This window comes from Maylandia zebra, linkage group LG7, assembly GCF_041146795.1.
Source record: "Maylandia zebra isolate NMK-2024a linkage group LG7, Mzebra_GT3a, whole genome shotgun sequence".
Classification (NCBI taxonomy): domain Eukaryota; kingdom Metazoa; phylum Chordata; class Actinopteri; order Cichliformes; family Cichlidae; genus Maylandia; species Maylandia zebra.
In genome coordinates, this window is record NC_135173.1 from 15,778,353 (window position 1) to 15,794,797 (window position 16,445).

A 16,445-nucleotide genomic window follows, 5' to 3' on the forward strand; every position below is an offset into this window, starting at 1 on the left:
GAACAGATGGCCGGAGAGAGAGCACTGATAACTATTCAGTGTTTGCTCACACTGGTGGGTGTGTTTTACACCAAAATATGTTGGCAGGGTTGTTTCACTTGGCACTGTGCAGATCCTACAGTAACAAAGACATGGGGAACAGTCCGGTTCAGGTAGGTTGTAAAGACTCAATGTGATTTTAAATGTGTATCAATTAAAGATGAAACTGAATCAACTGAAATATTTTTCAGCTCTGTGATTAGGGCTTATATGACTATCATGTTGTTCGATGAGGATGAATACTTCTAGTGTAGCCTAGATTCTGTATATGAGCCCAGTAAACAAATCGGATTGATAGTTTAGATGATGATGTATTTAAATGCCAATGAGCTGGACACTGTGCTTGTGGTCATCCAGACTCCAGAGGAAGACCTTTGTGATCTGGACACCCATCATGGTTTAACTGTGGTCGAGCTCTACATTATGCCCGCCTCCTTCCTGACTGTGCTTATCCTCGGGCTTCCCCTCAACCTGCTCTCCCTGTGGGTTTTCACCGTGCGGCTGCAGCGATGGACCCGCAGCACGGTGTTCCTCTTCAACCTGACCTTAGCCGACACCTCCTGGCTCCTGGCCTTGCCTTTCCTCATCCATTACCATCTGAACCACATGTACTGGAACCAGGGGCTGCCGCTCTGCATTGCTGTGAGGATGTTTTACCACAACTACTTCTACCTCAGCATCTTCTTCGTCACCTGCATCAGTGTGGACCGATACCTGGCCATCGTACACCCACTGCGCTCTCTAGTGCTGCTCGATCGGCGGAAGGCCTGTCTGCTGTGCGCGGCCGTGTGGACGGCCACGCTGCTCCTAAGCATACCTGTTGCCCGGATGACTCTGATCCAGACTTGCCCCGGAAGCAACCGCACCGTGTGCACCCTGTACGTACTGCTACGTGAAACAGGGGAGAGCCTCCCTTATTCCCTCATATGCTCCATTATCGGCTTCCTCTTCCCGCTGCTCGCCATCTGCTACTGCGGCCTGCGCAGCATCAGAGAGCTTCGCCGTCGACCTCTCCACCCCGATCACCTCAACAAGAAACTGCGGCTCATGCGGCTGCTGGGCGCAGTGCTAGTCATATTTTCGTCGTTTTACCTGCCCTATCACCTGAGCCGCAACGCTGCCGTCGTGATACGGGCGATCTACCCCGACAGCCCCGCCTCCTGGCGACCCGCAGACACGGCCTTCGTCCTGGAGATGTGTATTTGCGGCCTCATTACCTGCGTTAACCCCTTGTTCAGCTGCCTTACAGGACGCCAGTTTAGGAATGAGTTTTACGGCACGATTGCTGCCATGTTTCCACGTTGTCCACGCATGCAGGCAACATCTAAAGGGACCCAGATGAACCTTAGGAAAAGGCAGGAGGTGTCCAGTGTTGCACCTGTGCGCGCACTGCCTGCACCTAGACCTTAATGAGGAATTTGATTAAATGTTTTTCTTTTTTTGTGTAAATGTGTCAGAGATCACAAACCGCTGTGAGCCCTCCCCTCCCCTCCCTTTCTTAAGTGGCAATATCGGATACATACACTGCAAAGAACAATGGTTTCTGGTCTCCTTTATCTTGTCTGTTATCTGTGAAGGTTGCTCTGCTTCTTACACAACACTGCCTCTGCGTGGTTGACTGCGTGCTGTACTTTCTTCTGGTTCTGCGTGCGTGAATAGCAAATCTTTTAAATAAACAAATGAATTCAAATACAAATAGTGAGCTGATATCTTTGTTGGATTTTAGCAAAAGCAAGGCTTTCAGCATGTTTTGTTTTGTTTTTCACAAACTATCTCAGCCTCAGATTTAAGCCGACGAAGACCAGCCCAGTGCTCGAGAGCTTGCCCTTTTATAAGTTGTCTGGAATCATCTTGAAACTATCTTCTCCTGAATTAGAAAATAGGGAAGGGTGGGGAACGATTATGCAGTTGACAGCCGTAGCTGTTAACAGATCTGAAGTTGTAATTGAATTAGAGGAGACGAGCGGTGGGAGCGGAGGGAGGAGGGGCATTGCGCGGAGCTGCTGACAGGTAGATGAGCTGTGCGCTGTCCGCGGTGCTGAAACCTCCTCCAGCTGCACCCACACCGGAGATTCCCCCACCTCAGGTTAGACCTGAGCTCCGATCATCTCCGCCGGCTCAAGCTCTCCACAATCCCACCTCAGTTTCTCAAATAATAGAACAATAAAAAAGGAGGAGAAAAAAATCCAAGTTGTGATCTTCGGTGGTGCCTTTTTCTTATCGCGGGCTGGATCTTAAGATGGCACTGCACGGATTAACATTGCGCAAGGCAAAAGCGGACTTATTTGACTGCTGTTTTGTGACTGTGAAAGCAACCCTTTCAGACTGAACGCCTCTCTCGTCTTTCTCCATTTTTTTTCTGGCGCATCTATTTTATTTTTTAGTTTGTTTCTACTGGACACATGCTTTTCGCTGAAGAGAAATAGGCGCCTTATTTCTGGATTAATATCTTAACAATATGCTTTTTAATGCTGCACTTATATTTGTTATAGTATTGTAGAAATTGTTTTCAGAAGATAATTTGGATATGGAGCCAGGAAAGGAGAAAGCTCTCCCCACCAGTAAAGAGGGGATGAAACAAATGGCAGGAAAGGCCCTCGGGGCTCTGTACAGGTAAGAAATTGTACATCTCTTTTAATCGCAGAATTAGTTTTGGAAGGATCAATTAAAATAGAAAATACGTCCAAATGATTAGATGACACAGACAAAGAAAACGTGCACTGGCTTTGAATGTGCTTATTACTGAATTACAATTATTACTTTTTTTTTTTAAAGAAAAAAGGTAAATCTCATCTTTATGAGGTGAATCACGAACAGGGTGCTGAGAGCAGAGTCGTGTGGCCCGAATATTTAAGGATCAGATATTTCCCTGGAGGACGGTCCCCCTCCACCAGCAGCTGTGGGTGTTTTTTTAATAATTAATGAAACAGAACGAGTCGTGACACAAGGTCGGAGGATATCTATTACCTCACGTATTCATCTGTATTACTTCAAGATAGATGAACTTCATATCAACTGACTTCCTATATTCTTTAACGGCCACGAAGAGCTGCATGAAACGTGGCTCGGGTGAAACTGATGGCTGACTACAAAGGAAACAGCACCCGTTTAGATTTGGAGCAGGGAAGCAGGATGTGGTGGAATAGAAGCGAATTATTATTTATTTATTTTTTCTTTTTAATTCTCATTGGGAATGCACATAAATTATATTATGGCAGCAAAAACAAATCTTCGACAAGTATTCCAAAAGAAATACGAAGGTTTTAATCTGAGTCTGCATATGTTTGGAACTCTTTTGAGCCTTATTCGTTTATTTGCTGAACCAGAAATGATTTTTAGAAGCTGTAGCACAGAAAAAAAAACGTGACTCAAATCTGTTTGATTTAAGCTGTAGCTAGGCCAGTCATTTCACCGGATGAGGCCTTCGCATGTCAGGGTTTTTAAATCCACCTTAAATTTCGGTGAAAATTCCCGAATTGGAGCCAAAGCGAAATCCCTACACCGGATTTATGGCAGCTAATTAAATATTTAATAAAAAACATATATAGGGCGAAATTTAACTGCAAACAGCGCTGATGCAGATGATACTGCAATGCGGTATGAAGGTCATCTTTTTCTCCTCGATTCCATTCATCCTTTCCTTTCAACAAGTCAAGAAAAAATTATAACAGGATATTTCCCCCCTCATGAAGAGTGTGCAGGCGTTTGGAGGCCTGTGTCAGATTAAAGAATAAATTAGAGCCACTGACAGGGCCTGGAGTTGAAATGAAATTCTCATTCATAAACGCGAAGAAGCAGTGTTGGGTATTTCCAGGGGAATTATTTCTGCTGATCTGGCTTAAAAATCCATAAAAAAAAAATATATATATATATATATATATATATTTTAAAAAAATACTGTTTTCTTTCTTTAAACACAGTATCTGGCTGGTACTTTGTTATCATCCCTTCACGCCGGCTTTGAACATATGAATCACCTAAAAAAATGAGTATTATATAATCGAAATGCAGGAGACTCGAAAAGCGGCAGCAAACAGGTGAAGCGATCGAGCTGACGGAGGATGGGAGACCGCGAGCGGACGAGGAGCGGAAGACGCCCCTGTGTGACTGCACGTGCTTCGGGCTGCCGCGCAGATACATCATCGCTATGCTGAGCGGGCTCGGCTTCTGCATCTCCTTCGGTATCCGGTGTAACTTGGGTGTGGCCATCGTCAGCATGGTCAATAACAGCACAATCCACCAAAACGGGAAGATAATCATCAAAGAGGTGCCTGTAAACCCCGCCTCTTCATTCATCATGAACCCCATCCTGCACCCCACCCTACCCCACCCTCTTATGTGTGATAGGTGGTGAGATAGAACTGAGTCTGTTGTCCCTTTCAAGTGCCTTTCATGTGTTAAACAGAGTAATTAGCAAAATGAGTATAGTTTGCGCTTTTTTGTTGTAAATTTATTGGAAATTGTGATTTTAAAAAAAAATCATTTTAGATAATCACAGAGGTCAATTTCACTGCGAAGCATTACATTTTATATACACCTTTCTGCAAATATTTCTTTCCTGTAACACTTACCACTTAGGGAAAAAAACGAAAAAGTGATCTCACTGCGATACACACTACAGCGAATTAAAAGAGACGTAATTTTGTTTTTATTTTTATGTGCCTGAAAGAAAGCGAAATTCAACTGGGACCCGGAGACTGTGGGGATGATTCACGGTTCCTTCTTCTGGGGCTACATAGTTACTCAGATTCCAGGAGGGTACATCTCCTCCAGGCTGGCTGCAAACAGGTAAAACTATACACATTTTTTGAGTTAGGTCTTTGAGGAGATTATATTTAGGAAATATCGGTTTCCTACTGATTTCCCATTGTATCTACGAACAAAAAATGTATAATTTAGTGTGCAGACTTGTTGGCAAACCAGTAGGTTTGGAGAAACCTGCAGATAAACTGGGGATTTGGCTGATGCCCGCCAGGCGTGCCTCCTCATGTTAATGAGCTCCCACGGGACCACCGTGTCTAATCCTTTATGTTCAGAGGCATGGCAACCACACCGGCCAAAGCCATGTGTGCGAAGTGCTTCTAAGCAAAGATTGTAGCGTGATTTCAACCACCGCGTCCCACTTCTATACCTTATTATTTCATTAGCAGCTGACTGGAAATATAGATAAATATACAAAACGATCATTCTTTAAAAAAAAAAAAACGGTTAAACTATCGATCAATATTAGAGCGCAGTGTAGACAGATACTGCAGAAAGAAGGAGATGCAAGGAAAAATAAAGTGCGCTAAGCTCGCAGCATGGGTCCTTATTACATTAACATTACAGGATTGTTAAAACTGAATCTAAATGAATCTTTGAAGAGCTTCATCATACCAAGTCAGCTGAGCCCTCTGACGCCTTCTGCTGCAAACACCTCCTGTCCTCACTCCCCTGGAAACCGAATAACAGCCTGTTGTGTGCGCGCTTTTGTGTGTGGCACCCAATTAGGACTGGTTTGTCTTGATTATGAGTGTTTATTCTTCCACTATATTATAAAAATTTAAAATATAGGATTCAGTCTACTGTTTACTGATATTTGCAGTTGATCAAAAAGATGCAGACCCCACTTTTCTTTTCCTTGAGCCACATACAGATTTCATTTTGATACAAATTTGACAAATAATCTTGTAATGCTGTTTATCCAGAGTTTTTGGTGCTGCCATCGTGCTGACATCTACCCTGAACATGTTCATTCCCTCTGCCGCCCGGGTCCACTACGGATGTGTCATCTTTGTGAGGATATTACAAGGGTTGGTGGAGGTACTGATGCACAATTTGGTTTTGACCTTTAAAACACTCAAGGATGATGCCTCATTATCAAACCAGGAGCTGAGTTTGACCCCTTCCTAATGAAATTGTCCTGACATTCTGTTTTCAGCCAGGTTTTACAGCAATCTTCTGTTTCTATTCAAGCCTGCTGCTCTCTATTTGGATTTCTGCTGAAAAAAAAGGAAGCTCTATTCATTATACTGTACACATATTAGTACACAATCGTCAAACAAAGTAAAACCCTGAATAGCAGGGCTTATGTGTACTGGCTTGCCTGGCTTAGAGAGCTCCATGTTCACATAGAAACACAATGAACAAAAGAGATAAAAACCACTTGATGCGGGCGGCTCCCGCAGCTCAAGAAGGGGAATGATTTCAGAGGGAGAGACGCTATTATTAGTTTGAAGGTCATCTTCTTTTGTTGTTTTGTTTAGCTCCAAACTGTAGTTTCAGTTGCTGCTCATGACCATTCAGAGAGGGAGCTGCCTGCGTTCAGCGCCATGGCTTATTACTACAAATTAAACATTAGCATTTCAGGGTGTCTCCCACTGCAAGCCTCAGCAATTTGTGTCTATCAATAGTTGATTGTATGCCACTTAGTGTGTAATGAAGATTTAATGGGAACAATCCAGGGCTTCTTTTTTTTTTTTCATGAAGTGGGCAGTCAGCTTGAATTTGCACTGACTCACACCTAAGCCATTAGTCTCTATTAGAAAGATCAGCTACAATGCATGTCAGTTTATTTGTTATTAACTGCAATTTGACTTGTAAGTCTCTGGCAAAAAAGAAGAGACGGCGTCAATCAAGCAGAATATATTTTCATTAATTGTGAAAACAGCTACAGTTTTGATGAAATTAGCAAATTAAGCATGTTGTGCTTTTACGCTGTCAAAACAAGTATGTTAAAGCTGGTGGGAAACAATCGCTGTCTGATCTTACTGTTGCTGTAATGTTGTGTTTTTCATTCACCATACAGGGAGTGACTTACCCGGCCTGCCACGGGATCTGGAGTAAATGGGCTCCGCCGCTGGAAAGAAGTCGTCTGGCAACCATCTCGTTTTGTGGTACAAAACAGACACACAAAAGCAAGATTGGCTCGTCATTATCATGCATCATCACGTTACTTTATACACTTGAGTGCAGGTTTAGGGTTACATACCACTGTGCCTAAAAGGTGTGCAAACAAGAAGTGAACACCTTTGTAACTAAATACAAACACAGATCGCTTTCTGCTCAGTCATGACAATTTGTCCTCTTCAGGATCATACGCCGGCGCAGTGATCGCCATGCCTCTGGCTGGGATCCTGGTCCAGTATACTGGATGGTCCTCTGTCTTCTATGTGTATGGTAAGTACTGCTTTATCTGACTGACTTCACCTTAAAAGGACACTCTGTTCCATGTAAAGGTAGAAATAATGTAACAGTTGGGTTTTTTCTTAGCCATAAATGCCATACAGTTCAATTCTGTGCATTTTTCTTGTGCTGCTACAGTCTCATGTGGGCTTATTAGATAAAGTTAGCAAAGTCTACAAAGTCAATGTTATATAACTGACACCGGTGAGTCAGTTCACTGCCTCTCCCATGTCTGTCTATGCATGCAACTATCTAACTAATATATACTCTCTAAACTTCTGAAATAAGCCCAAGCATTATTATGACTAACCCATTAAATCAGATAGTATATATGTTTGTTTTCCATTATTTTGTACAGAATTAACCAAACTTCAGACTTTTGTATTCTGATTTTGACAGCAGCTAAATCTCCGCTTGAATTTTACGTTCTGTGGATCTGTATCATCTGAAGTTTTTTTTAATGACTGATGTGTTTGATTTGTTCAGGATCCTTTGGGATATTTTGGTACATGTTCTGGATTTTGGTGTCCTATGAAAGCCCGGCAGAACATCCAACAATCACCGAGGAGGAGCGCCGTTACATCGAGGAGAGCATTGGCGAAAGTGCCCAGCTCATGGGTGCGATGGAGGTGGGTGCTCAGTCTGTATCTTCTGATTTCTGATGCCACACCAAACACTGCTCAGGCTGATTTAGCATTTGTCACGTTGCTTCAACAGAAATTCAAGACTCCCTGGAGGAAATTCTTCTCTTCTATGCCTGTCTATGCAATCATTGTGGCCAACTTCTGCAGAAGCTGGACCTTTTATCTGCTTCTCATCAGTCAGCCTGCATACTTTGAAGAAGTTTTTGGCTTTGAGATCAGCAAGGTGAGTAAATTTATGCTTCATAAAGTCTATTATTAGGCCTAAAATGTCTCATCTGATCTCACCATCAAATTTCCGAAAAAAAAGATGCTATAATTGCTTCTAAAAAAGGCATAACAGGTCCATTTTGTTGTTATGCCAGCCATCTAATGTCATGTATTTATTCTTAAAGACTAAATGTTTTCATTTTCTAGCTGAACAAAGGTATCCCAACTCCGGAAACCAAAAAGAGGGTTCACCATGCAGCCACTGCAGTGACCCTATGCCTCACCAGTGGGGCTCAACCCATGATTTCAGAACCACAGGGATAAACATACCAAACTGGCCATAACTGAAATTTGTTAGAGTAACATAACTGGATGAAAATATTAAAACAGTGTGACAATAATAAAGATTTTGTTTATACTTAGAAACCTACAGAGAATTTTTGGCTTCCTTTAGCTTTTCACCCACAAAGCTGTGGGTGAAAAGCTTAAAATTTCACCCACAGCTTTTACTATTTTAGTTCACTCTCATTATAGTTTTCACTCACAGATGGGCAAAGGTGTTTAAAGCAGCCATAAAGTACTTAAAACATATTATACCCTACTTGGCACATCAACCTCTTTGATTAGATTTCAGCCGCTAACGACTCCCTTTGGCAGCTAAGTAAATAATAACTCAGTTTAAAAGAAAGTTTGGGTCTAAATGGTATAAATGTAATTAAAGCCATCCGGTTTTATTCATATAGCATCAAATCACAACAAAAGTTGCCTCAAGGTGCAACATTTGTTCCTGGTTTCTTTTAAGTACTATTGCATTTTAGATTGTATTAATAATTGTCACCCCAGGGTTAAATTAGGCTGGAATGGTAGACCCACGTGTATAATTGTACGTTTAGCTGCTAATACAATGCAGCAGGCTAAACGATATCATCTTAAAAAGTAATATATGAAGAAAGTTTGTTTCTGTTGAACCATTATTATATTTGCTCAACCTCAATGGAAATAATTTCCTAATTTTAAATGTATAACCATGGATTTTAAAAAAAAAGAACAATATAAAACAAAAGATATTTTGTTTTATATTTAAAAAAGAACATATATAAAAATTAAACAATAATTCTGAAGTTTAATGGATATTTACATTTGCAATTTTGGGACAACTTGCTTTAGAAAATGCTGTGATTTGTTGTTTTTACCTGTCCTCATGTGTCATACATGTAAAAAGAAAGCAGCCAGTCTCAAATTACCCCAGTCCTCTGAGCTCCAGCGAGAGTGTAAAGCATCACTCAGGCTGCTCTGACAGATGCAATTCAGGCTGAGGATGAGTTTCTGATATTAATGTGGTGAATTATTGCTGACATGTGATAGAGGAGCCAAGAGGTTACAGCAGAGGCTGAGATTTGCTCTGAGACTGAGAGAATCCCCTTCTTGTTGTGACAGCTGCTCTGCTGCTGTTGGAGCTGCTTCAGAAAAGTATTTGATGCTTTCCCAGGTTGGAATCGTGTCAGCTCTCCCTCACTTGGTCATGACCATCATCGTGCCTTTAGGAGGTCAGCTAGCAGACTACCTGCGAACCCACAACATCATGTCCACCACTACGGTCCGCAAAATCATGAACTGTGGAGGTGAGGTCTTAATCGTGAGATTTTTGTCAGTTCTTTGAAGTACTCCTCATCAGTTCATGACTTAACTCTTTTCCTGCTGTTTTCAGGCTTTGGCATGGAGGCTACTCTTTTACTAGTGGTTGGGTATTCCCACAGTAAGGGGGTGGCCATCTCTTTCTTAGTTCTGGCGGTGGGATTTAGCGGTTTTGCAATATCAGGTGAGTCCTAAAACAACGATGTATTGTTCATATTTGATCCCACCTCAATGTGAATCAGCAGCAGACTCAGGAAGTCTCCTTGTTTCGTTTGGTTGCAGGTTTCAACGTGAACCATCTAGACATCGCCCCTCGCTATGCCAGCATCCTCATGGGCATTTCCAATGGCGTGGGAACACTGTCAGGGATGGTCTGCCCTCTTATAGTGGGAGCAATGACAAAAAACAAGGTGAGTCGTAATCAGGCAACAACAAACATATTTTTGTTTGAGTTTTTAAAGCCCACAGCCATCTCCTGATCCTAGTCTACTGTTTAATAGTGTAATCATTTAAACCTGGATCACAGAGCTTTCCTTACTGTAGCAAACCCTCTCATTATGCCCAAAATATGACCAATCCCCTCTGTGCCTGATCCTTACCCTCATATTTTTATTTACTTAAATGCAAACCACTGGTGCAGTTGTGGCGTATTTGTTCTGCCTAATCTGAGCAAGTTAGAAGAGCACATCTGTTCTATGATATAACCTAAAACTTTACAAAGGGACTCAGCCTGGCTCCAACCTTTGTCCATTTCCCAGACTCGTGAAGAGTGGCAGTATGTCTTCCTCATTGCTTCTCTCGTGCATTACGGAGGCGTGATATTTTACGGGCTCTTCGCATCGGGGGAGAAACAGCCATGGGCTGACCCTGAAGAAACCAGCGAAGAGAAGTGCGGTTTTATAGATGAGGACGAGCTGGCAGAGGAGACGGGCGACATCACCCAGGGATACGGTGCGATGGGAGGTCCGGCTAAAAGCTACGGGGCCACGGGGCAGCTGAACGGAGGCTGGGTGCAGGACTGGGATAAAACGGAGGAATACGTACAGGAGCCAGCGGGAAAGATGTACACCCAGCGCGGCTACTCTTAAACCAGACAGTTGTGGTGAGTCTGCCCACGAAAACAGACTCATCATCACCAGTTGCACAAGCATTATATTAGATGTTTAAATCCATTCTGTATGTTAAAGTAAAAGAAGATTCAAAAGCCACTGTAAAGAAGTAGTTGCAATGCAGAACAATCCTCATTAGAGCCTCATGTTTCTCATCACATGTACCTACAGTAGGGCTTCACTATACAGACAGCAGTCGTACTATTTAGGACCCAAAGCTCATCAATCTACTTGAACAAGACAAGCCAGACGAAACTGCAGTCGACCATCATGTAGGGTCTTTCTCTGAAATACTACTCTGATTGCACTGAAACTATGAAAGTATTCTAAAAACAAGATTCTGTTTCTCAAATATGTTTTATGTACTGTATATACCTGCATACTGTTTCTGTGAGACTATTGTGAATTTTGGGTCGTTGATCTGTGTGAACATTAATATAAAAGGCCATATTTTTCATGGACAGTACCTCTTCAGGGAGACGTCTGCTTGCAAAAAAGGTCTTCTTCTTCTCGAGTGAGGCCTGTAACACAATATAAGACAAAAATAGCGTGAGTGAAGTTGAACCGTAGAGTTTTAGTGTGTGTTTGTTGCATGACTTTTGCTCAGATCAATGTTTCAGACGCGGCCGCCTCACAGCCACCGATAGTCCTCATTCAGCCTACTGCTTTGTTCTTAGATTCAAGCGTCTCCCGCCATTATAAATAATAAGAGGAATTTTCGTAATCAGGTTCCGGTCGTGACGTGAGACAAATCAAAAAAGTTGTGAAGGCAACTGCTGCTCAGAAAACATTGACTATTGATGTTTGGTGTGCACTGCAATAAATTCTGTGTACCAGCTGCCACCCATTACATTCTGTTTTGTAACGTGACACTGGCTTGCTGTATCTTAACTGTAATTGTTTTTGGAGTCATGTGATGATCAACATTAAGATGTGTGTTTTAACAAATTACAATTAGTGTCTGGAGATCCCCAGCTTTAGTGCTCATGACGCAGGAGGAATGCACTGCTGTGTATGAACAACCACGTTTTGTGAGCCCCTGGTGTCCCTTGGTTATTGTCATTGTCACCAAAAAGTACTTTATTGACACATTGATATCGTCGCATATGAGTGGACCACATGGATTAATAGATGGCTCTTCCACCTGACTTTATTTGCTGTTTAAACACTTTGATTCATTTTGCTGTATGAAAAATCTGCAAGGATGTTTAAAATATATGAATATTTAAGAATGTTTATGATGACCAAAAGATGCTATTACGGCTTTGTGCCTAAAGATTATGTAAACAGATAAATGTGATTTTATGGCTTCTAATATTGTGTTTAATGAAGAGGTATGTTGATGTCAAAAGGTGTTATAAAAAAATACTCATATCATTTTATAAAAAAAAAAAAAAAAAGTAATCAAAAAGGTAATTTTTTGTCATTTTTATCTCGTGTGTAAATGGGATGATACATTAGTCCTCATTGACGGGAGACAGACTGCCAAATCGGTTAACCACCAATTCTCCAATCACTGCCAAGCATCTCCTGTTCTCTCCAAGTTTCTCATTAGTAAATCAATGGCACAGGTCTCTGGGGTCTAGGGGAGAGCACTGGACCCTGTAGCCTGGAAATTGGTAAGAGGCAAGAGATACAGCATTACTAAACTGTTTCATCCATGCACACCACCACCATTTAACATCTTTGCAGAGACTTCTGATTTTAATAAGCTGATGTGGAGTCAGGTTGGGTCTGTTTCAGAGGAAAAAAGATCAGGAAAAAACAAAAAAAGGAAAGGAAAGGTGATGACATTTTAATGTTTGTAATGTGCGGTCTCAGACACACCCATTTCCTTCTCTGCACATTTGAGCTCAACACTGTTCTCTGTAGCACATTAAGGTATTGACCCAGCTCCTTCATTATGTCCAATCACAAGACGAATCAATATTGTTTAGCTCTAGAATTCATTAGCATTTTAAGATAAAAAATGCTCCTGTTTAAAAGATTTAAACAGCACTGATGATTCGCCTTAGTAGTTATTAATGCATTTTTGTTAGAATAAAAAAACATATATATACAGAGCAATAGTAGTCGTAGTCACTGTTTGCAGCTTTAAGGTTGAAAAATATTTATATTGTTGTCATAAAATTTACCTGATAAAACTCAATAAAATAAGTAGCTCTGGTAGGGAAAATTAAAGCATAAAAACATAAAGGAATAAAAATGTACAATGACATTAGAACAAGTGACATATTGATATCTATGGAGATAATCTGTGTAGAGTTGCTGAAAAAAATGCAGATTAGAACAATCAACTCGTACTAAGAAAAATGCTCTAAAGATCAACTTTTTAAAAATATAAACACTGACTCATCTTCTCTTTCTCTTAAGATAAACTGAACAGTAACAGATTTTTTTCTTTTAACTGTTTGCTAAGTAAAGCAAGCAATCTTGATAACTGTGGTAAATAATTCATGTACGTCTCCAGCTTATTGGTGTATAAGACTATGAAAAGCACAAAATAAAAGGAATGACTGACTCCATCATCAGAAGTCTGATCAGCTTCTTGAAGAATGGCAGTGTATGAATTTCCATTGTCCTGTTACTGCAGCACAAGGTGAAAATGTGCTGGGAAAACCTCTGTAGCCTCGTGCACGTGAAACCTTTGGAGCGCTCCTCTTACCCGAAGGGAACGTTCGAAAGGCGTGACGTCTGAAGGGTTGTGTCAAGCACTGGTTTCCTGCCCGTGATGGACATTCAGAGTACAGTAGCCTTTCACCGCCTTAATTGATGGTTGGATCACAGGAAGCAGCTTCATGTCTAAATCATCCCAACTGTCAGGAGGGGGAGCAATTACAATAAATCTCAGTTTCTCCCCTGATTATTCACCCAGCCGAGGAGGGAAACCATTAACCCTCACGCCTGCTTGGCGCACGTTAATTTGACAGAAAACACAATTGTGTCACCACTCACGTGGAACATGTTTTCTCATGCCTAACCAGCCGGAGTCGTCATGGCTGTTACACCAGTGACGTGCCCGTTAGGATGCACAGTAATTGGGCAAAAAGCTTCTGTCAGCATTTCTTTCACAGGTGGAAAGTCTGTCAGCTTTCACCTGCCTGCATCACTGACTCTTTATATTTCTGCAGCATCTCCGGCTCGGTCACTGTGATGTTCGTCTGGTTGTGTAATCCGGAGGGTGAGTGGAGGGGGATTGAGTAGTTGTCAGTCTGTGGGGCAGGTGCACTTTGGCTCCTGGGGGACTGTAATGGGATGAGGCCCAGCCACAATGAGTGTTTGATGACGGGGTTGCACGCCTCCTGTGGGACTCTCCCTGCATGCAATTATCCTCCTGCTCCATCCTCCCGTCTAGTCTGCAGCTCAGACAATTTCTTTTTCCACACTGCATTCTCAATATTTTTTTAGTCCTAACGTATAATTCACATTCCTCATACCCCAAAACATCAGGTATTAATTAAGGCCTAAATTTCAAGGCAGGATTGGAGTAATTACTGTTTTACAACACCCCCCGACATGACAATACACATCCCCGGGGCAAGTGGTTTTTCCACACACCTCCTTCCTCTCTCTTGTTAATTGCTTTATTAATGGAGATCTTGCTGGCTCAAATTGGATTTGCACAAAATAACATGTTATATATCACTACTTTGCACCCACTACAAACCATATGTAATTTGAACATACACACACACAAAAAAAAAAGACTGGTGTGTTTCCACCATGACTCCTAAACGTTTAGATATTATATTAAAAAAACGATTTTAAATGAAACCCTCTGCAAAACGGCTTTACAACGGTGTGCTATCATCTCTGCTGTACTTTCCAGTTGTATCCATTAGCATTACATTTGATAGCATTTGCTCTAATGAGTCAGAGAAACGGGGATGCAAAGGTGAGAATTTTCCAGGATGAGAGGAGTAGACAGAGACTGCTACATTTAATTTATCTTTTGTTTTTCACCTTCCACGGAAGTGCAGTCACATTTGAAGCAATCCATCACAGGTCCATCCACTTCCCTACCCCCCACCCCTCCATATCGGATTACACTGACAGCTTCATACACGCTGATATAGTATCAGAAGCAGACAAAGGAAGATAAGATCCAATACGATACTTGTCGTGTTTTGACAAAGCACCGTCAGCTCTGGAAGAAATCGTAATAAGAGAGTGGAAGAATTTGCAGGTGATGAGACAAAATATTTTGCAGGGTTTATTTTCACTTTGCTTTTCTGCACACAATTTTTCTTTATTTATATAATCCATCATGCCGCTCAAAGAAATAAATTTGTTGCCACTATCTTTGTTCAACCTTCAGAGATGTTTAGTTTAAGATGTTATGATGATAATCAAACCCATTTAAGCAGCGTGCCTGCTGACGGTGGTCGCTGATCGTCGTCATCCTCTGAGTGGGACACAGGTGTGCGGAGGGGTTTCTCCTGCCTCTGTGATCCATCGCTGAAAACACAAAAGGGGCCAGACTGGAGCGGCTTAGGCACGTGCCGAGGGAGGGCTCTACCCTCCTGCGCCCACCCCCTCAGAGGACTCCCTATTTACACCACCAGATGGTGGCTGGATCTGAGTTTTAATGAATGTTATCCTTCATGACCCTCCAGGAGCTGCAGGACAGCAGTCGCTCTCAGCACGTCTCACTGCAGTTTGTTACCCCCACGCTGCTGGAGAACAAACGTGACGCTGGACGGATGGAATGTAAAATAAGGAAGGATAAGACAATCATCCAACTCTTTGCTTAGAGCATGTTCTTTATAACAGACAGAACTGATACACATGTATGAAATTATAAGTTTTCTCATTTGTCCTTTTGAATTAATAAAGCGCATGACACATTTAAATTAAATAAGCTGGATGTAAGCGGCTGACTTCGACTCTCAGTCTGTTCTAATAAAGGCTTACTAGCTTGCTGCAAACAGCTGGAGGTCAAATATAAAATAAGCAATTCAGAAGATAGATGGATAGGTGGATGTTTAATAGCTAAATAGTGTTACAGACTGCCAAAAGAAGCAGTTTCTTCTTAGTGGTTTCCAGACATGTGGGTATGATTTAGACTGTTATAAATAACGGGTAAAACATGGTTTTATTAAATATTAGATTGGCATAGGCATAGTACTAAAAATGCTGCTTTTCTTGTAGGCTTATTGGAGTCAGATGGTAACACATCTGAATCATCACCATGGCAGCTCTCTCACCCTGCCAGTAACGTGTAAGGCTGTGAATCAGAGTGAGAACCACAAAGTCTACACAAGAAAATAACTGTGGGTGGAAGCACCCGATGGCTACATGCTAAAAGAGTAGAGGTGGATAATTCTCGTTAGTTTGTGGAATGGTGCTCTGAAACTGCATTTTTGTAGATTTTGTAAATTAAACACACTCCCAACAAATTCATAATTATTTTTGCATGCATTTATAACACAAGAGCAGGTTAGATCTCTGCAGTCGTTGCTGGTTGGCATATGTTCTTCACTGGCTGGAAATAAACTGGTTGTGTATGCGCTGCCCTTTACTCAGTGACCCTCGTCCGTCTCTACGAGAATTGCTTTCACGGTGTGTTAAATGAGCCGTGGCTGTGTTGGTGTTTCCCTCCGCACGGTGGCCCGGGCTCTAATTCGCTGACAGGGTTACGTCACAC

The 16,445-nt window shown here is 41.8% G+C and overlaps 2 protein-coding genes across 2 annotated transcripts; both read left to right on the top strand.

The window, feature by feature from the left end:
- Positions 1-348: 348 nt before the first annotated feature.
- LOC101471380 (succinate receptor 1-like) lies at positions 349-1,449 on the top strand. Its single transcript, XM_004575130.5, has one exon. The coding sequence runs from the start codon at positions 349-351 to the stop codon at positions 1,447-1,449; it is 1,101 nt and encodes a 366-aa protein (XP_004575187.1).
- A 582-nt stretch (positions 1,450-2,031) lies between these two features.
- On the top strand, positions 2,032-13,320 carry LOC101465751 (vesicular glutamate transporter 2.1). The gene is made up of 12 exons (XM_004575107.3): positions 2,032-2,652; positions 4,051-4,306; positions 4,709-4,827; positions 5,727-5,841; positions 6,827-6,914; positions 7,111-7,197; positions 7,690-7,832; positions 7,921-8,070; positions 9,544-9,676; positions 9,763-9,873; positions 9,972-10,099; positions 10,448-13,320. The coding sequence occupies exons 1-12, from the start codon at positions 2,567-2,569 to the stop codon at positions 10,775-10,777; spliced, it is 1,746 nt and encodes a 581-aa protein (XP_004575164.1). The 5' UTR covers positions 2,032-2,566; the 3' UTR covers positions 10,778-13,320.
- The last annotated feature ends 3,125 nt before the right edge of the window (positions 13,321-16,445 follow it).

What these genes read in the sequence shown, in the direction of transcription:
- LOC101471380 (XM_004575130.5), top strand. Translation starts at nt 349, where the DNA reads ATGTATTTAAATGCCAATGAGCTGGACACTGTGCTTGTGGTCATCCAG.
- LOC101465751 (XM_004575107.3), top strand. Translation starts at nt 2,567, where the DNA reads ATGGAGCCAGGAAAGGAGAAAGCTCTCCCCACCAGTAAAGAGGGGATG. An exon ending in GGCAACCATCTCGTTTTGTG is followed by an intron (nt 6,915 to 7,110) that starts GTACAAAACAGA and finishes TGTCCTCTTCAG; the next exon opens with GATCATACGCCGGCGCAGTG. An exon ending in CTCTGTCTTCTATGTGTATG is followed by an intron (nt 7,198 to 7,689) that starts GTAAGTACTGCT and finishes TGATTTGTTCAG; the next exon opens with GATCCTTTGGGATATTTTGG.